Source organism: Ochlerotatus camptorhynchus, unplaced genomic scaffold (assembly GCF_037179485.1).
Source record: "Ochlerotatus camptorhynchus isolate MF236.1 unplaced genomic scaffold, CSIRO-AGI_Acam_v1.1 ptg000125l, whole genome shotgun sequence".
Classification (NCBI taxonomy): Eukaryota; Metazoa; Arthropoda; class Insecta; order Diptera; family Culicidae; genus Ochlerotatus; species Ochlerotatus camptorhynchus.
Window position 1 is genome coordinate 443,486 of NW_027040615.1, and position 22,475 is coordinate 465,960.

A 22,475-nucleotide genomic window follows, 5' to 3' on the forward strand; every position below is an offset into this window, starting at 1 on the left:
ATTATTCTTTTTGTATACTTACGCTATTTTAGAACTACCCACAAATGGGTAAAAATCTTAAGAAAAATCTACCCATGAAGAATCAGTTTTGACAGTTATACAAATTTTCGATTTGAAAATGTCCGCTTTTAAAACTACAAGCTAAAATCAAAACATTTGCTTTTGGACTGAACATTACCTTGTTTTTTTTTTTTCCTTTGGTTTGTTTTTTCCGTCGATCTTGTTTTCCGTGCTGAGCACCAATGCTACCGACGTGCCAGGAAGGCAGCTCCCACACCTGGACCCTACCTATCGACCCATCAACTCAAGAACCGGGGACCAACGGCTTTACTTCCCATCCGAAGGAAGGCGTGATCAGAGATGTTATATGCCTCAGAACATCCCGGCGGCGCCGACTGGGATTGAACCCAGGTCTGCTGGCGTGAGAGGTAATCACGCTTACCACTACACCACCGGCGCCGTTAACATTACCTTGTTGTATTACATATTTTCGTAGTTAGAATAACGATTTTAGGGATACTTTTAATTTAAAAATTCAATATTTCTACTGATATAATTTTCGTTATCACCGTAACTCTGTACATTAAGCAAACTCCATGTTATTAAAAATAAACTTTATTGTACTCTACATCGTCAACAAATAATCCTTACACTCTAGTCAATGGAACATGCTAACATCTTAAAAAATAGCCAGCTTCTGTCATGCACCGCTTATTCATTCTTCCTGACCCCGCGGAAGCCCTTGTCGGCGTAGATCAGGCTGGTGAAGTTGTTGACCTGCTTGACGCGCAGCTTGGACCAAATCAAAAAGTTGTTCAAACCGAGAATCTGTGCCGCATTCAGGGCCGCCGCCTCCGGGTAGAGGACGGTAGCGCATCCCAGCCCGGATGGAAGATTCAAGCTGGACCACACGTCCAAGTTGATGTTTTCCGGCTTCACCGGTGGGCAGTTGATCACCGGATAGTTGGTATTGCCGGACAGGACCGGGCCCAGTCCGTTGGAACGTCCTGCTACGGTAATAAACACCAAGTTGCTCAGGACGCTTTCGTACTCGTTGACGATGTGCAGCGTGGTTTTGGTTCCCTTGTGGGCCGAAGTCACCCGAAGTTCGACGTTCAACCCTAATTCGTGACAGTGCTTGGCAATCTTCTCGCAGTGATCCTTGTCCGAGGGACTTCCCATCAGCACCACCACCAGGTGATCGTTCTTCGGCAGAATGTTGTCCAACTGTTCGCTGACCCACATGAAGTTGCGCTTGACCGTGTCCAGATCAGATGCGGTGACCGATGCCAGATTGCGGTAGACCTGTTTGTCCACCATGAGCCGCTTGTCTCCGGATGGCCACAGACGCCACGAGTCCGAATCGATGACGTCCGCCACCAGCAGTTGACCGTCGGCGTCGACACCGAACTCGATCTTCATGTCGATCAGGGCACAGTTCCGGGTGGCCCAGGCACGCTCCAGGATCTCGAACACCAGGATCGTCGTTTGGCGCATGATGTCCACCTCGTCTTGGCCTGTATGAGTGAGAAAATAAGATCATGGTTAGTGCATGATTTGCAGCTGTGCCAAACCAATCTAGGGTGATGGCTTAGTGATGGTATTTCAAATCTATGTTAAGCTATTAGGCGGGAATTTCGAGAAAGTGTTCGGAAAACTTATTTGAGTTCTTAGGAGAACTGCTGTAAATTTCCAAGAGAAAGGTTTTTGAATTGCTAAGTGGAATTATTAAAGACTTTCAAAAGGAAGATTACGTTATTTCAAGCTTAAATTTTCAAAAGGACGTAAGTCGCAAAAATAAATAAATCGATATTTTGCATCTAACCGAATATAAAATACATGCTTTTCCTACGAGTTAATGAAAAACAAGGTTTTGAAATTGTAATGCTTTATGGAAAATATATTTAATGAACGCCCTATGTGACCTTCATTCATTGTTTTTAAAATGGTGTTGATACACCCTTTTATTGTCAACATGACTTAACTGTTAAAATTTGATGATAACACAAAAACTGCAGATACGCTCACAGTGAAGCGTCGTATGTGAAAAAAACAAAGCAATCACTATCAATCAGCAAATGCGTCTTTGGAGATGAACTAGCCAAAAGGCTAAAAATCTCCTTAATAAATGTTAAAAAAAAAGCAAATGCGTCAAGTTTGTATGTTTGTTTTTGTATTTCCGGGAGCAACATGTTTATTATTTCAAAAGTATTCTAATAAAATTGCATTTTAATCTTGACTTCAATATTGAACTTCACATACCAATCTGACCAGCGCTTTCTTAATACGAAAAACACAAAACGTATAACATCTGAGAGCAGATAATGCGGTGACCCTCTCATCTCCGCTTTTAACATTGATTATTTCACAACTCTGGGTAGTTTTGTAAATAAACCAACCAACCGACAATTCCTCAATGCTTTTCAAGCTTCCGACGTATCTTCACTGCAAAACAAAAACCGGTGTATCTGATTTGACGTATGTGAAAACCCTTCTGTCAAATAGACGAAAAATGCAGGGTGTATGGAACAATCAAGGTGTGATACCGACGAATCAATCAGGATGTATGTGAGTAGTACACAAGTAAAAGGTGTATGATTTTGTTTTATCAAAAGTTTTGTCCGTGTTTGCAAAATTCGACATTTTTCACAATTCTCTTAAACGCTATCCCTTTATCAAACTAATAGCACAAACAGATTTTAAAAAAAATAGCATTAACTTTTAAATAGCATTTAATAATCTCATAAAGACATTGCTATCCAATGTTTCTAATTACCTATCCAATGTTACATACGTCCTTTTGAAAAGTTATGCTTGATTTGTTTGGAAATTTCTAGGAAACATGCTAAAGGTAGTTCTGCATAGAGGAAGTGCTATGAACATTCAAAAATAAATTCCGGAAACTTCCTATGCCATACCGCTCACGCCACAGTCACGAGTTCAAATCTCATCCCCGGACAAGTCACGAATGGTCCAGGAGTGTTAAAATGACTATGATATTAATTAAAAAAATCTGGCCACTTCCCGACTATACCATTTTTCGCTTTTGATTTGGTTCAACTGGCATACTTCCTTGTACAATTTTAGGTTTTCCGATTTGATCAGATCGGATAGGTTGTGGTGTTCTTTAGTGAAGGAGTATTTGTACCTAATATTGTTGAATCTTCTACAACATAAAATCAGATGTTCCGCTCTCTCGGTTTCGCCACATTCCTCACAATTCGGATTTTTCACCAGATTCATTTTTGCTAGCCAGAATTTTGACCAATCATGTCCCGCCATGAGTCGGTTCAGTAACCGAACTTGCTGTCCGTTTAAATCCAGGTTGGTAAACCAAGGCTTTTCCAGAATTTCGGTTTGTATCTTGAAAAACGTCTTGCCTTTTTCGTAGTCCCGATACCAGTTGTTAGCTTGTATGTGTTTCCGTTTTTTCAGGATCCAGTAGACATCTTTGTGTGAAATCGAATTTTCAAGTTTCTCGATGTTTTCTTCGCCTAGTCCAAGCTTGGCCAACTAGTCAGCCAATTCATTTCCTCTTTCACCCACATGGCTTGGTATGCACTGTAATGACATCCTCCAGGGTGCCGCTAACTCCAGAATGTCGTTGAGTATCTCCTCTCGATCACATTGTTCCGTAGCGTTGTCCAAAATTTCACATGCTGCTTTGGAATCAGTGAAGCCGACATGTCCTTCCAACTATTCCTCTTGTACCACATCCAATGCTGTTTTGATGGCTATGAGTTCAGTTCCTGTTATGCTTATTTCGTTGGTAAGGTGAAAGGAGAATCTTCTCCCTGTATTTGCCACAAATATTCCTATTGTACATTTATTGCCTTTTTTTGAAGCTTCCGTGTACATAAGTCCTCTGTCCTTTGTTTATTGCGAATAGAATGAGTTGTTTCATTTGAATATTGGGCAAGTTCGTCTTCGAAGTAACTAGCCCATCCAGTGAACATCTGATTTGGACTTTCAGTCTCGTATTACATTTTTTTTTAAATTGGCATAATGTTGTCGAACAGTTGGAAATGATTTTGGTCCTCGATAGGGTTCCGTTGTTCAGCTGGAAGATCAGTTTGCGGTTTTTGAGAAAAGCTCCCACCCAGCAAATGATTTCCGGTGGCATTCTCTTGTTCCTCATTATGTCTTCCAATGCTGATACATTGACATTACAGAAGGCGTTGCTTAAATCAATAAAGATTGCTGCGGTTAGTTTCCCTTCGCCTTTGTCCATTTTGACCTTGTTTACCACGTACGAAACGCATGTGTTTGTAGACAGCCCTGTTCTAAATCCGAATGATTTTTCTTGAAATGCAAAGAAGAAGAAGAAGAAGAAGAAGAAGTCAATCACTGCTGGTTTAAGCTGTCTAGGCATCTCATAGCTTATTCTGTCTTCTCCTGGCGCTGATGTGGATTTCTTTCAAGCGACTATCTCGGTCCATTTCGCCCTGTCCAAGATGTCATAACTCGCGTACGATGCTCCAGATGGTAACTCTTCGAATTCTTGGTTCAGTCCAAATTGGGTGTCCAAAAACTTTTCAGCCATTCCTGCATCGTCTAATAGAACGTTATGCTCCTTCCGGTGAAATCGTTTGCCAGTTAGCTTTCCTACCAGCCGCCACAGCTCCTGTGAGCTGGCATAGGGATTGATTTGATCGACGAATTGCTCTAGTTTGCGTTGCTTTTCCTCGTTCTTACGACGCTGGAAAATAGCTTATCAGATTCTCGATGCTAGACGTCCTATTGAATTCAACTCGTGCTTCACGTTTTCTTATCCAGGCCTCTTCTACAACGGGAGTCCATCAATATTTCGGTGAGTGGTTGTCCCGTTTCCTGCTGTTTTTGCAAGCATTCCGGACTTGTGAGCTAAGATCCTTAAAGTTTCCTACTTTCGTTGCTTCCAGTTTTGTCAGGTGCTCGTTTATTTGTCTTTTTGTTGTAAATCCATCGTCGTTCTGATTATCGAGGTGTCCTCTCTAAGGTCATCTGGATTCCCAAATGGCGACTGCCTATTCCGCAGCCTAAAACATGCCTTTTTACATCTCCATATAGCTCGCGTGAGCACATAGAGATGTCTATTGCCGATGGTCTCCTGTCTAATTGAACTGGGACGTACGTGCTCGAACCATCATTGAGGATAAGGAAATTGTAGCTTTTTATTAAATCCATCAGTGTGCACCCCTTCCTGTCACATTGCTCATCTCCCCATCCTGCATGGTGACAGTTCGAATCTCCTCCTACAATCACCCTTTTGTGGTGCTTCACACAGTCAAAAATACAAGTGATGTCTTCTTCAAATTCTTTGATTGTGGATGACGGACTAATGTACATGAAAACTACCACTATATTGATGCTAGGTATGCTCACTGCTACCGCTTGTGTGTTTGTAGATAGGTTAGCTATGTTGATCTGCCGGAAGTTTAACGATTTTTTATGTAGATGGCTGCACCGCCGTATCCATCTTCTCTAGAGTGTAGAACTCCATGGTATCTCGGAATCTTGTATCTCCGACTATCTATGGTACAGCACGCAACAACCACCCTACTGCTATCTCTCTGAGATGACCACGTTGGTCATGACGAGAGGAGCAGCACAATAGTGTGACTATGGCATGACCAGACACTCCCGGGTAACTAGCTCAGTAGCATGAGACCCCTGAACTGTGTCGCAGGGCCGGCATGTTACTGGGTATTCGGAGGGGCTACGCGGACAAAGTATGAAACACAGAAATCTTCACATTTTCTAACATATTTATTTGCCCTTTTCTGTGGCGTGTGGGTGTGGGTTTTCACATATATGTGGCGTGTATGCGAGGGTTTAAAATGTTACGGTACTCACTGTTGCAGCAGATTCTTCTTCGGCGTCGCGACGCTGGCGTTGGCCCACACGGCTGCTCCTGCACTACCGTGTGGCCGGAAACTTGCGGCGCGGGCTGCAGACAGTGTTGTTGCCGCTTTGGGAGAATGGCGGATCTGGTGGCGTTCATCAGCCACATACGGCTCAGCAGGCGTTGCTGGCTCGTTTGGCTGGCAGGCGTCTTCCGTCGTTGACAAAATCGGCTGACCGTGGCATGGCCACCTTGGTCGAGCCGAGACGGGACCCTCCTTGGCAATTAAGGCCACCGGCCTGAGGGAATCGTCCCTGACGGACGATCGAGGATCATTTACTATTAGGCTCGGAAGCCATCTTGACTTCCGAGCCGAGCCGTGTAAAACCGTTTTGCTTACGGTACGAGGTGTACAAAATGTACAAAAGCACAAGAGCACAAGAGGTCCTGAACGGAGGTAGGCTTTCCAGTCCAAACCCCCACATATATGCACTACACTTCACGATACCGGTCTACACGGACGCCTGATTACTTCTGCCAATTAGAAGGTTTTTTTCTTTTACAACATGGCCACTCGCATGCCTTTTGCCGATCATTCTCCATTTTTAGCTTAATTGTCCTCCCTTTAGTATCGTTCGAGTGTTTTTGCAGCGGTACTAACCCTCTCGCTGCTGTGTGTTGCCTTCTGTCTTTTAAATTAAAATACGTGAATTTTCCAAACAACAACAACTCATACAAACGAAAATCCACGGATTGTAACCAACTGGTTACAATAGTTGGGTAAAGAAGAATTGCATTGTAACACACCATCGACTGGAAATGCTCTCACAAACGTGGGGCTTTAGGTAGTGATGAAACATCGCTAGAACTATTCCACAGCCGCAGTCAGTTATGAACAGAAGGAGGACGCACATCTTTTGCCTGTAGACTTGAAGACATACTTCAAGTCTCCGCGTACATCGTACGGGTTAGGCAAAAGATGTGCGTCTAACTTCAAAAACTGTCGCATTAATGGCCCTTCGCTCATTTTCAACTTCTATTCAATTTTCATACTGCCGTACTCTAACGGAACTATCCACCTACACTCTTCTAAAAATCATTCTCTAGCTAATAAATTATTACACTAAAGCTTCATGTTAGCATTTCCAACCAACTCTGAAAACGCTAACTTCGCGTATGAAGTAACATAAAAACATTTTGAATGTATTCTTTTTGCTTATTTACACTGCAAAAGTTTCATCACTTCTCCCATTTTTGATTTTCTTTTTTTTATCTATTTTGGTTGCTTCGATTTTTAATTTATTTTATTTTTTATTCACTATTTATTTTTCTCTTCACTTTATTCATGCTATTGAGTTTTGCAATTTGAAGTATTTCATCGCACATTGCTTAAATTTTTGGTCTAACTGCTCATTCATATTCGCTTCTTGCATGAGCTCCGAATAGAAGCTCATTACCGCTGATAGGTATCTGTTCCCCGCATTGATTTCCGCTTTCCGATTGGCTTCTTCGATGATATGGTTCCATCTTTCCGATTCTCGAATCTTCCAAGGGTTGTTTAGTCCTGTTCCATTTAGCTGTTTCGTATTGTTTGTCTGAGCACCTGACGAAGATCCTTCTTCTTCCACCGTTGAGTCCATCGTCCATTTTGTGGGTTGTTCAAATTTGGCTTCCGAACGTCTACTCTTTTGTTGGTGGTTGGGTTTTTTGTCTGGGTATGTTTGAATTGCAGCTGTTATTGGCGTTCGTGTTTTGTTGGTTTGGTGCCATTGTTGGCATAGGTTGTTGTTCAATACTTGTGTCAACATTGGATAGTCCTGGAGGTTGTTGAGAGCTTCATAGTAGTTTGCTGTTGCTGCTGCCACCATTTCCCTTGCTTCCACATAGGTGTAGTTCTTTTTGGACATTATCGACTTGATCTGTTGTTCTCTCTTTTTCTCTGTGCTTGCTTCGCTTCCTGTGCTGTGTGTATTCGCGATGCAATGAATGCATTTGATGTTTCGCTGGCAATTTCCAAATTCTTTCTCATTGTCGTGCGGTTCGGTACAGCGTCCGCATCTTCTTACTCCTTTGCAAACCTTTCCTCTGTGAATAAATCGCAGCCAGTTGGTGCAATAAATCACTTTTTGATCAAATGTCTTGACCTTAACGTCGCTTTCCAGGTCTTGTTTGATCTGCTCAAGTGGACTATCGAGTGGGATACTATAATTATTACGTAAGTACTTTTATGGGATATCTGCTGGAATTTTTTTTGAAATTCTACTTAGAATTCCATTGGAAGTTTCTTCAGAATCTCCTGGCGCAATACTCATATTTTTTTTTTCGGAAATATGTTCGACATTTTTCTGTGAATTATCCTGGTATATGCTTGGAACCCCTCAAATTTCTTATTAATTCTCTTAGATTTTTGAAGCTTTATGTATTTAGACTCTCCAGTGGAATTATTATCGATATTCCATTGGAGTTCTCCATAGAGTTCTCTTAGATTGATTGATCGATTGATTGATTGATTAACATTTAATAGATTTTCAGGCGAAGGTTATTATTGAGGGTAATGTCAGAATTTTTGTTATATAATCATTAAGTTTGTTGGAGGGTTAATATTCTTTGAAATTTCCACCGAATTCGTTTAGAATTATCCCTAAAAATTCCGTCAGATCTGCTTTTACAATTCCTTGGAATTCCATTCATAATTCCGATAATAGTCACTTCAGAACTAACTTGGAATTTAGCTTTAGTTCTCCTTACAATTTTCTTGAAAAACTTCTCAAAATTGCCTGTTGGAATTCACCTTAGATTTGTTTATGAATTCCTGTACAATTCTCTTCAAAACTCATTTGGCATTCTCATCAAAAATCTTCAGAAATTTCTTCAAAGAGTCTGAATCAGTCTTGTAAACGGTCACCGGAGTCGACTAATTTTCTGTAAAAATCGGCTGGCTTCGCCTCCGACACTTGCAAAACAAGCTATCATAGTACAGTATCAAGGTATCAAACTAAAATGTCACACGACACTGTCACCTGTCGGTCTAACGAATGTGTGTATTTTAGTTTTAGTTCTTGAACATATCAAGCAACGATGTCCTCCCTGCACTTTGGTCAGATAGCATATAGGGCGTCGTTGTGCCAATTTGGTCGTACCACATTTTGAGTATGAGAGAGTGATTGCAATTTGCTCAAAAGTGCCTGAGTAAAATGCAAGTACTTTCGATGATTACCCGTAGTTGTTACAGTGAAGATATACACCCATATTCTCGTTTATGTCTGGACATGTTTGTCATACAGAAACATTTTTATTTGATTTTGTGTGGTGGATGGGTTTCGGGCGTGGACGGGCATATGGGTGATAATAATAAGTATACGTTAGGATAACGTCGAAAAATTGAGAAATGTATCGCTTCAGTTTGAAAAGCACTTCACTTAGCAACAGATGAACCATTCTGACGGCCCATTACCGCGCAGGCGCCGTGTGTTGGCAAGGTCCAATATTGGATAGTTTGATGTTTATGAAGTACCATCAGTTAAAACTGTATTTTGAGCTTTATCTCTATACATTCTTATGTGTTTCTTAGAAGATTATCATGTTGGTGTACGCTGATTCAAAGAGTAAATGGTATTAACATTGAGCTGTCCATAGTTGGGAGATGTTGAACTTGTGGTACTTGCACAACATTTCATGTGAGTACCAAAGTAACCATTTCATGTGAGTACCAAAGTAACCACAAAATACCTTTTATTGTAGGCTCAGAGTGAGACAATGTCACTGAGATATGGTTAGTTGGGTATTGAGATGATTATTACTTTAAAAAACTAATCCTGGTTGTATCTCTTTTTCGTTTGCATGTAACACTGTTTGATATCACTAACCGCGCCGAGCCTTCATTCCGGGTGGTGGTCTACGATTCAAGGTTGGATTCTGTGATGATGAGTATCACAAAAAAGGTAAAATAATTAGCACGATCTTCATAGAAATGTAAGTATTATTGACAATAATCATAACAATCAACTCGTATATACATCGAAATACATATATAAAAGGGAAGGGACGGTCCAACAGGGCACCCGATTGAAGCGATTTGGACGGGAAGAGTGGGAATGCCAACTCCCTGTTGATAACATTTCGTGGATAAATGGCGGGCTCTTCTTCCCACTCATTGGGGCATCTTCCTGTTTGGGGGCTTGTCTTTTTGACCAATTGGAAGGAGATTCTTTATTGTTCCGTAGATGCGTATAGGCGGCTTTGCCTATCGATCTACCCAATCCGTTGTGGGCCCTTCATACAGTGACATGTTGAGGACAAGCAGAGGTTATTAAACTTGATCAAGACAAACAGAGAAGAGAGCCCACTGCTGTCGGACTTAGTTTCCAATGGGTGGTAAACCACTATCATCATCATCATCTTAGCAAGCAACGATGTTCTAATAATAACATTTCTGATAAAAAGTGGTTCAATTTACACTAAATTGAGGAATTAGAACAAAATCACACATGTCATATGAAAGTTATTTGATAATTTTAGTTTTGCTCGAATATTGTTCTACCGTTTGTGTGAGAGAGACGACGCACGGTAGCGCATAAGTGTATGAATACAAACAGACTGTCGCGCACGACAACGAAGCGAGTGTGGTAAAAACATCAACCATTTCAACCCCTGGTCTGAATTCTAAAGTGTTATCCAAGTCCAAGAGTCATGATCATGAATCGATCAAAGTCACTTACACCCCTTTCCTTCTAACACCCTCAATTATGTTATATTTAAAATGTTACCCGTATTCCTATTCCGCTATTCCGCTTCTTTTCGTATCAACAGAAAACATCAAATCCTACAGGTACATATTTCCTAAACTAATTAAGCGAACATTAATATTGTATTTTGCATTTGAAACTGAACTCCTCAAAAGAGCGTAATCGCGAATATTTACGTTGTATCGTCTTGGAGTCTTCTGCGCACTTATTCCTTATGAACCAAGAAATAAGTGCGCCGAAGACATCCAAACTATTTTGTTTTGTCATACCATAGTCAATAGAACGAATGATGAACACACGGCGAATGAGAACGACCCAAATTTGAGTTTAGTTCACTCATAATCAAAAGTGCAGTAACTCAGCGATGAGTAAATTTGCCTCATGGTTTCCTGTGGAAAACCTCAAAAATCTGCCGAAAAATGAGGGAATTGACGAAAATTTTACTCAGTGGAGTAGTACCAATAGACTGAGCGAATCCAATCTTTACTTTTCTCATATTCGGGATTTTTTTCCTGGAAAACCCTGGGATAACATTAGGCAAATTTACTCATCGCTGAGTTCCTGCCCTTTATCCAGCATTTTACGAGCGCTTATGGCCGCCACAATCTGACTGAGTTTTTGGTAGAGAACATATGATTTGACGTTTGGGTTGTGTCGTTTGACGTGTAAACGTTCAAATTTGAACGTTTACACGTCAAACGACACAAGCCAAACTTAAAATCTTATGTTCCCTACCAGAAACTCAGGCAGATTGTGGCGGCCATAAGCGATTGTAAAATACTGGATATGATTTATGAGTTAACTGAACTCAAATTTGCGTTGTTCTCATTCTCCGTGCAGTAGATACGACTTAATGAACTTAACCCAATCATAATATGATACGCAACCCAGAAACAACATCAATCTGTTTTCCAAAACAAAACTGATAAAACCAAAGCAAGTAGGCCGGTCAATTGACAAATCGCTGACGTGCAACATTGTTTCTCGCTCTCAAACGATCGGGGGGAACGGGACAAATAACCGATGCATCGAACTTGTTATTTGTTGTTTATTATTTCAGCCCTATTCAAGAAGTTTCAAGGAAATGGATGAGACCCCCACTGGATCCCAGTTGTGTTGGATTGCAGTAAGGGAAAATTGTTATCTGTATCAATTTTGTTGAGCTGGTTGGTTTCTTCCCTTCAAAGCGATTGATCGTTCGAGATGTTCAATAACAGTAAACAGCGCTGTTTGTTACCATGGGAACCCAGATTAAAGCATATTATAGGCTGACGCGATCAGTTTCGAAGGACGGGCGGGCTTGTTGATATGGAAACTCTTCTCAGCTCAAGGGTCAAATCAGCCAGCGCCTACTGATTGCCTACTGTTTACGAGTTAAAGTTTCTACAGGCAGTTGATAAGAGCGACCGGCCTTTCAACTTGTTTGCCGACTTTAATTTGTTTGTAGCAAGGGTTTGTTTTCCGTTATTTCTCGAAAACTTATTTACGTAAAAAAAAAGCTAGTTTATCGTCTACTCACCGATCAACACTCCATTGACCTTGAACCCAGTGGACACAATCTGCTCCTCGCTCCACTGGGGGTCATCGTTGGCATCATCCTTATAGAAAGTCTCCTGCTTGGGTGGCGAGAAACGGAATCCCTCCTTCACGCCGAGATTTCTCTTGAGGTAGGAACCTGTGGCCAACCTTCTGGTGACCCACTCGATGGGGACCATATCGCACTTACGTGCCAAGAACGCATTATCCGACACCATCCGAACGAAGGCCGTCTTCACACCGGCCTGATTCAACAGACCAAACACCTTGGCGTTGGTTTGGTTGGAAATCAGTGCCTTTCCTTCAAGGTCATGCGACCGAACGCCATTGTGCGCCGTAATGCGATCTTTGTTCAACAGGATCGAGTGCCCCGGCATCGACGGGACGTCGTACACCTGCTTGGTCTTGCCCTCGATCAGCAACTTGCCGAGCTTGATTCCACCAACTAGGTCAAAATTAACGATCAATTATTAGAAATTGCCATTCAGAATAAGTTAAAAAATAATCCTTAAATTACCTTCGGTAACAGCAGCCATCTTAGAATCCACTGATTACAATCAATTCACCTAGTTTAGCCGGAACGCACAACACTAACTCAGTTTGTTTAAAGAAGGAAAACAACGTGCTCCGCAGCCGGTTCTCAATAGTTTGTCACAGCAGAGAGGAAGAAGCCTCACAATCTCAACAAAACACTTGGTCCGAAGTCGCCTAGCTCTCGTGGCACACTAACGTAATGCAGTTGCTTGAGTTGCTGTTCAATTAAACCGACTACTTCTTGCTCTTGATCATTTATATGAGCCAAACGGTGGTGTTTGTATGAGCGCCTTAATTTATAGGGCCCCAGCAGCACACATGTGTGTGCCTGGAGAGAGCGAGCACGCAAGAAGTGTGACATCTCGCATTTCAAATTCAAAAACGTGATTGCCTGGAACATATAGGTACCGGAACATGTATGTGCTATAGCCGCTACATTCATAGTCTGGCGGATACAATGGCGGGAGCCAATTTGAACTGTCACTTGCCGGAGCCAATCGAGCTAAAATCTAACGAAAATTAAACCATTTTTGGTGGCAATTCATCAATGCGTTCCTAGTCGCACTATTTTTCGTTTTCACGGCGTACATTGACACTCCTTATGCACAGGTGATACAAACTATACTATTTAATCATCTTTCCTACCAGTTAAGTTTAAGATTATCGTTATTTTGTTTAAACATCTCTTTCGTCATCAGTATAAAACTGTAAGTGATACTGACCTGTTAAATGTTCTGCAAAAGCTTGAGCATTTTCAAGGGGTGCCAGATTTTTTTTTTCAAAAATTCTAAGTTGCCGGTTTTCCGTATTTTGTATCCACCACACTACGAATATAGTGTCAATAATATGGACTAGTTGAAGGCGAGGCTACTTCAGTGTTAGGCATACACTCCAGCCAAGCGTCCTTATGTCAATGTGTATACGTATAAATCATTTTTACGCATGTAGAAGGTAAGTGATGTTCAGCTTTCATATGACTTTTTCTTTCAAGGCTAATCGCTTCATTATGATGGACAGGTTTTAGAGATTTGGCTTATGCTTATTAATTGATTTATGAATACAACAACATATTCATCAATAGAAATTTGCCAAAATGTATAAGGGGATTTCTATCCGCGTACATGGTTTGTACAGATTTGATTTAAAATGGAGAAGACCTCATTTCCAGTTGAACCCTTATACCTTACCTTAACCCCACTTCTCTCGGCTGCAACACTATTCCAGTGCATTAGTGTCAGGTTCGTCACTTTCATGAATTCACACTCGTTCAAATCTCCGAAAACTGTTTTTACTCGCAAACCGACTTTCGATCCGAGGTCTGTGTCGTGATTTTCGGTTGCTCCGGGTACCTTTACGCACCGATGAGTAAGGTTGAGTAAGAGCAAGAGCTCCCAATCCCCTTCATCCAATCGATTGATCTACTGCTGTTGTATAGCTGAAATGTAGCTAAATGCAACCGATTGTCACATCGTTCATCGATGGGATGAGCAAGATTGACTATGACTTTACTTTAAATGATATTTATTTTTTGTATTTGTGAGGTTTACATGTTTGAACTCTCAAGTGTCACAGACATATCTTTTATGCTTTAGTTCATTTGAAATTTTAAAATTATTATTCAAGTTCCTAGTCCTATTAGGCCTATTCAGAGAACTCCCACCTTGGTGGGATTAGTTTGTTTGAAATTGGAAAAAGAAGACTACTTATAACTACTATTTACAACTACAACTAACCTACAACTACTATATACACCTAACCTACTATATTCAAATTGCTTATTAAAGCATGTTCTGGTGTATTGCATTTCTGCACAAAGCTAGTCTTAATGTCAGCAATTTTGAAATCTAATGTTGGAACGTTCGCCTCTTGATGGAGCTCTGAAATTCTTGTATCAAAGGGACAATCAAGGACCATCCTCAGCACTCTATTCTGAGTGACCTGGATTTTGTTCCTGTGAGTCTGAGCACATGATTCCCACACCGGAGCTGCGTAGAGGATCGCAGGTGCTATGATTTGTTTGTAGACAGCCAGTTTGTTCACCCTTGAGAGGCGAGATCTGCGGTAAATCAGCGGATACAGATACCTAACCAAGGCTGAACACTTGACTACAGTTTTATCTACATGCGAACGGAAGAGGAGCTTTTCATCGAACAACTTGCCGAGATAGGTTACTTCGGCAGACCACTCAACCCTTGTGTCATCCATGATTACAGTACAAGATGGAGCCGGTTTGGGTGATTGCCTGTGGAGGAACATGATTGCTTGAGTTTTGGAGGCATTGATTTTAATTTTCCAGGTGTACCATCGGCGTACACATCAGAAAAATATGTTGCCTGGTAGGCCATGATTTGTAGCCATGGTACGAAAGTAACAAACTGAAAATATTTTGTCAGTTTAGTTCCAACCACCGAAGAGACAAGTCGAAATATAATTAGCTCTTAAACCTAAAACTTGTTTCCTTCTCTTCGAGAACACAAAATATTTTGGCGACGAGGTAAAGTTCCTGCGATTTTCCGGAAGTAACATCAAGCTCTTTTCCTGTTTTACCGTTGAAGCCCTCAAATCACTACGAAATCAAGAATGTCCGACAACGATCCGAAACAAGCAATTCTCCGGCTGACGGAACTGATCGCCAACCAGCAGCAGCAGATTGGAGCCCTTCAACAGGTCAACGCCAATCAAGTTGGAAGCGAAAAGATCATCGAGTCACTCTCCACCGGAATTGACGAGTTTCGTTATGATCCAGACGGAGGACTATTTTTCTAATCGTGGTACGCTCGATACGAGGAAGTATTCAAAGAGAACGGAAAGCACCTGGACGATAAAGCTAAGGTCAATTCCACGAACGCTACGTGAACAGCGTTTTGCCGAATCATCCACGGGATTTTGTGTTCGAAGAAACCGTCAAGAAGCTTAAGAAGCTCTTCGGACGCCAAAAGTCCCTCTTCAACGGACGTTATCAGTGTTTGCAGTACATCAAAAACGACGCTGCTGATTTTTCGCCGTATGCAGCGTCGGTGAACAAGCACTGTGAAGCGTTCCAGATCGAGAAGCTCTCCAGCGACCAATTCAAGACGCTCAGGTTCGTACGCGGTCTCCAGTCACCGCGCGATTCGGACATCCGGACCAGGCTGATTGGAAAGCTGAAAGCAGAAGAAACCGCACCGCCGGCTGACGGTGCAACGCTGAAGCTTGAAAACCTGGTTGAGGTGTGCAACCTCAAGCAGGATACGAAGATGATCGAGAAAGGTTGCTCAGATAGATCTATCGTTAATGCAATATCTCGACATTTAACAAGTAGGAAGGAGAAATTACCAAAAAAGGCCTTGCTGGTTCCGTGGGGATTCACATTATGTGAAGGAGTGTCCCTACCAGTCTCATACCTGTGTGAACTGCAAGCGGAAGGGCCTCAAGGAAGATTACTGATCATCATCCGAAAAGAAGCCAGCAAAGAACGTCAATAAACCGAAACCTGAAGACTTCGTCAAGTCTAAGGGTATCTCGGTCAAGCGAATCAACCTAACGAAGAACCGGAAGTATGTCAAGATCGAAATCAACGGCTAAACAGCGACATTGCAGCTCGATTGTGCTTCAGACATCACCATTATTTCCAAGCAGACTTGGATTGCCGTGGGTAAGCCTGTCATCAATTCTAGGGAAGTCATCGCTTTAAGTGCATCAGGTGACAGCATCGACATCCTGGGTGAGTTCAACGCCGAAATCACCGTTCAAGACGTAGCAAAGGAAGGCCGCATTTTCGTCACAAAACAAACCCGGTTGGTATTTGCTGTCACCCGTTTTCACAAGATGATATTCGGACGAAAATTCGTGCTGCAGACTGACCACGAACCGCTACTTAAAATTTTCGGCAGCAAGAACAGCATTCCCGTTTACACCGCCAATCGTCTTCAGCGTTGGGCGCTAACGATGCTGCTGTATGATTTCGACATCCAGCTCATCCCAACGGCTAGTTTTGGACATGCCGACGTGTTGTCCCGCTTGATGAGCTGTCACAGCAAACCAGACGAGGAATACGTGATTGCTGCTCTCCAAACGGAATCTGACGTGAAGGCAATTCTCGCAGACTCAATATCCAGCTTGCCGGTCACATCCGATATGATCTCCAAGGAAACGCAAACGACCCGGTCCTACAAGAGGTAATCAACTACATCCGCAATGGCTGGCCAAACACTGTAAGCGAGCTAGAGTGCCTCCAGGTCACCCAAGACTGCGTCATGTTCGCTGACAGAGTTGTAGTTCCAGAACGATTCTGCAAGCGCATCATCCGACAACTCCACCGTTGACACCCCGGTTTCGTTTACTGGCCCAACATCGACGACGATGTTGAAACGTTTGTGCACCAGTGTCACCCCTGTGCTGTTGCAGCAAAATCGCCCCATAAGACTACCCTTGAATCGTGGCCGATACCAACGAAACCGTGGGAGAGGATCCACACCGGCTACGCAGGTCCAGTTGATGGTTATCACTACCTCGTCGTGGTCGACGCCTATTCGAAGTGGCCGGAAATCTTCGGGTCCCGCAGTACAACTACTATAGCGACATTGGAAATTCTGCAAGAAACTTTCGCAAGATACGCCATCCCACACACCCTCGTTTCGGACAACGGTACCCAGTTTGTAAGTGCTCGATTCAAGCAATTATGTGAAGAAAATAGGATCCACCACCTGACGACAGCCCCTTACCACCAACAATCGAATGGGCAAACTAAACGCTTTGTCGACACCCTTAAGAGAGGACTGAAGAAACTCACCGAAGGGGAAACCATGCTAACATTCCAGCATCTCCAGACGTTCCTCTCAGTTTTCCCGTCAACTCCTGACACCTGCCCATCTATTTTCAGGAAGACCAATACGAACAACGCGGGACCTATCGAAGTCCTGTGTTCAGAGTCCAACCTTGGAGAACAAGAAGCAGAACGCTGAATTCAACAGACGGTATGGCGCAGTGAAGAAATAATTCGATCCGGATGATTTGGTATACGCTCAGGTCCATCGTCGCAACACAATCGATTGGAAACCAGGACAGATAATCGAGTGCAAGGGCAAAGTGAACTACACTGTCTTGCTCGAACATGGACGCTTGATTCGAGCACACACCAACCAGCTAAAACAACGATATCCAGATGAAAATGATGACGATCAATCTCCGAATCCACGCAATCAACTTCCCTTGGCTTTGCTAGTTGACGAGTTCCACCTACAAGCTCCGAAACCATTGGTCCCAGCAGTGCTGATAGAAGAACCAATTCCAGATGATGAACTGATTCCTGATGATGACGAGCCCGATGATGTAATGCCGGATGACGAATCTGTTGTTCCTGCTAACAGTGTGAATATTCAAGAACCAGTTCAACAGCGTGAAGAAAGAACCCGTAGACTTCCAGCTTGGCTGGCACCCTACGATCTCTTTTGAAAAAAGGGAGATGTACCATCGGCGTACACATGCGGTCGTCTCGAGTTCGATTCCAGGTTCCAGTACAGTGTAAATAATTTGGTGGTGTTGCTTATAACTAATTTCGATTAATTTGATTCGCAGTAAAATAAACATGATATTCCTCCATAAACAACAAAAACGTAAACAATATTTAACCTGGCGTCAAGAGAAAGCTGTGTAGTCATTATTGCATAATCGGGTAAAAGTTGAGTAAGCGCCTTTCAAGTGCACACACAACTAAACAGCAGGATAACAGCTGTATAGAAGCGTAAATAGATATACAATAAGAGCTTGTCCCAACCGAGTAAAGGTTTCCTCATATCGTATAACATTTGAATACAGCTTGAGGTTGTTAGTTGGGTAGGGAGATCTAGCCCTCACGTATGTGTTGGTAGAGGGAAAAAGGTAAACATTGCGGGACAGGATAGTCACGACGTCATAGGACTCGAAAGCAAATTACCACTCGTTCCGACTGTTTCCGTATCAGATAAGAAGTTTCAGCACGTTCAGCAAGAACACTCTTTGTTTATTGTTATGCTTTCTCCAATCAACAGTGAACGCCATCGCATTGGAATCAGCTATTAGGGATGTAGTGGTTGCCAGAAAACTTTATTTTTCATTCAACGTTTTGACAACTAGGTTGACACGCTGAAACACCTTTCGACACCCAAAAACACATAAGAAACACAATCAGCTCAGGAACAAGGTGGCAGAGTGACTTACCCCCTGTATATACATACCTATAACTTTCAATTTTTCACGAATTTCTACTTGTGACAGCTGTGCATGAAACCGATGATATGTAGAAAACCATTATGCTGGGTTTAGACGAGGCAAGTCAAATGATCTACTCAGTTGAATTCAATTGGCTTGAAAAGTTGAGTCTGGTCCAACTTTTTTCAATTCAAGTGAGTTGATCAAGTCAGTTGAATGGCATGGTTTACACGTTCAATTCGCGATCAAGTGAGTTGAATTCAACTGACTTGATCAATTGATTTGCCCTGTCAAAACCCAGCTTTAGTTGGATCGGATGATATCGGTTAGGTGCGAATTGAGCCTAATGCAAAAACAGCTCGTTGCAGAGGTGAGATTCGGCAGACGGCAGAGCGAGGGAAAAATTACACCTTAAACCGCTGGCTTGCTTGCTGCTGGTACCTTGAACGATCCGTTTTAAAAAGTTTTTTTATGAAGCATTGTAGTAGAGTTATTTCCTACCGATTGGTGTATTTGGATTTGAATTTCAACTATATATTACAAAGTTATAACCGTTCAAAACCAAATGCCTTTTCGTAATGGTCGCAATTTTAAATTTTCGATTTGCCCCCTGTACCTTCCCGTAAGACCTAGTCTTCGTCAAACAAATTAGAACATATCTTAAACCAAGAATTGATCTTTAAATGGAAGCACAATGATTGGTAATTTCGGATCGTAGTTCGTGAGAGGAGAGGACGTCTTAGCTTACAAATGTACCGCACGAATCTGCTGTAGAAGTTAACGGCCTCTGAGGAAGATCTCGGCTCTAAAACGTACGTTGAGGGGTGAAATTGGAGCGATGGACTGTCCATCTTGACGTGGAACTCATATTCCTAGTAGACCAGCGATACTCAAACTTTCGTTGATTGTGACCCACTTTGAAAAGATACATAAACTCGCGACTCACCCATATTGGAGACAGATATTCATCAAAAATTACCTTAAAAACTCAAAACGCAAAAAAAAGTCTTCAAACTACATTGCTAATTGATAGCTTGAAGCTCTAAAGCCTTAAACCATCAAAATAATGGCATCTGAGCTTGAGAAGCATAACACATAAACGAGTAATTGCGCTAATACGCCAATTAGGCAAGTATGCGTTTGTTGAAAACAGTTCTTCTCCTGATCCGTCTCTGTGTTCCAGAGTCCCTGGGCTTTGGCAAAATCTTGAGGTAGTTTAATTAGGCTACCAGGTCCCAGGGCTGATCTGGATCTTTACCACATTGGAAAGATGCACACTAGTGTTGCCAGATCAGTGTTGATGCTTACCAAAAGTTCATTTGAACCCGCTCATAAAAGCATATTAGCAGATTAATCATCACCGGACATTTTTTATTGCTTTGTACTAATAATAAATGACTAAACACAGCATTTGATATTTTAGTAGGAATGCTGGATTTAGTCGCAGTGGAAATCATCTGTTTTTTTTTAATCCATCCTCTATTGAATTGGATTTATTTCTATGGGTGTTTGGAAAGTATCATCACAAAGATTCTGCACTCGGTCTACAGCTTGTGGGCGGGAAGCGTTGTGTTTGTTTTTGTTTTTTATCTATTTATAAAGTCAATTCTTAGAAATACGAAGCGAAGGACAAATCAAGCACTAAGCACAAGACCTTCAAGAAAACTAAAAACAACGAAGTCTGAAAATGGCAATGTTTCATTCAAAATGTCAAGTATTTCAAGAATATCGGGTGAGACCAATCTAATTGTATTTAATCTTATTTTTGTGTAGTAGGATATTCAATTGAATCGCTCCGGGTTATTATGAAGCCATCCCCTTGGCTAGTTTTTAACCTGGACGTTGGTGGGCGGGCCTAATATTATGCTTCATAGTGGAGCGTTGGAGACGGTTGGTTTTGGTCCGGCATCGTTGGCTCATGCCTTGGCAGAATGGCGTCATGAGCATGCGATGAGGATTACTGAGCTTCCCCTCTCTGATGAATCATTGCATGAGAGAACCAAAGTTCTAGTCTGAAGTGATATTATCACACCTGTTGGCACTGACATTGGGTGCAATACTGGCTGGTGTTTTCCGCAAATCACTCGTATTTTATTTATTTTTTACAAAGATGGGTTTTTTCTGCGGGACTTATACTATTGAAGTATTTTAGAAGGTGCCCAAAGGTACTCCTTCTACTTGCGTTGTTGTTTTCATTGAAGCATTACTCAGGGAACAATGTTCAACACCATTTTTGTACATGTCTTATACGTCTTATATGTGCTTCATTTTGGTTTGGGATATTTGGGATAAGTGTTTGAACTATGGCTCGGGATTTCCACTGTGGCGTGCTTCTATTATGACATACCCTTACGTATTTTTGTGATGCGACATAGTGGAAACGTGTGAGCGTAGTTGGAGCATATACCCTATGTAATTTAAAGGTCAGCTAGGAAACTAACTTCAATGTAAAGCATTTTAGTCACTTGAAGGCGTCACCTGAGACGAACTGATATATAATAAGTATAGGTCAAAGTCAAAAACAACTTGAAACACGTTGAATTTTGGATAGCATGTAAAAGTGCAGGTACTTAACAAAGCATGGGTTATGGTTGATTGGGAGGATTAGAGATTTCAATTATTTGTTGAATTAGGCTAATGAGATATCATAATCATCTAGCGAAAATTTAGACAGCCTAACGACATTGGGTAGATTGAAAAAGGAGCTAGGATGCGGGGGGTCCGCTTAGGGAGGCAACTAGCCTTTTCATATATTGTCTGTTTATTTTGATGGTTGCTTTAAAATATCAATTCGGTATCTATATGAAAGGATGAATCAGTGGGAGATGGAGTTAGGGTTTCTTTACATTTTGCAGCACAAATCTAGTACTAGGTGTCATTTCCTCAAAACCCCCCAACAACCGACCTCTTCAATCCCTTCCTTTTCCCATGGCGTTCAAGTGGTCCGCATAGACTATTCAGCCATTACCCTTCCTTTATCCTCGGCTTTGGATTGACTTGCGCTCCCATTGCCTGATTGTTTCGGTTGATCGATCATTCTGCAGACCTCCAACCGACTTCGTTCGACCGCCTGTTGGTGTATTACCAGAACGTTCGTGGCCTACGAACAAAGATTGATGATTTTTTCCTGACTGCCGTTGACGATGTCATGTTCTTATGGAAACCTGGCTCGATGACCGCATTAATTCATCTCAATTATTTGGCAGTCTATTCACGGTATTTTTTTTTAAGTTTCCATCAACCTATCTGTTCCTGTTCGCTAATCCCCCTGTTGATGTACATGAGCTCGACTTTCGTAGAGCAGATTTCGTCGCGCTGAGTCACTCGCTTGCCCAAGCAGATTAGCAGTTCCTTGACACGTGTTCATATATTGATGAAGCCGTCAACTACTTCGCTGAGGTCGTTGGCCGGGCAATAACTGATTCTGTCCCATTGAGGAGACCCTATCCCAAAACCCGCATGGTCCAATGCTCGACTACGGAATTTGAAGCGTCTGAGATCGAAGGCCCTCCGTAAATACTGTCGTACACCCAACCGGTGGATGTAAGATTCGCTTACAATTATGTGGGATTCATCATCAGAGGATGTAAGTGGAGACCGCATGAACCGAGGATGCGATATACCTAGCTGCGGTCCGATGTAAGAAAATTGGAGACCGAAAAATGTGG

General features: G+C 42.1%; 1 protein-coding gene across 1 annotated transcript; it reads right to left on the reverse strand.

The window, feature by feature from the left end:
* Positions 1-619: 619 nt before the first annotated feature.
* Paics (PAICS bifunctional enzyme) lies at positions 620-12,884 on the reverse strand. Its single transcript, XM_065220375.1, has 3 exons — positions 12,623-12,884; positions 12,089-12,550; positions 620-1,517 (listed from the first exon to the last, which is right to left on the reverse strand). Exons 1-3 carry the CDS (start codon positions 12,639-12,641, stop codon positions 712-714), a joined length of 1,287 nt encoding a protein of 428 aa, XP_065076447.1. The 5' UTR covers positions 12,642-12,884; the 3' UTR covers positions 620-711.
* Between the last annotated feature and the right edge of the window lie 9,591 nt (positions 12,885-22,475).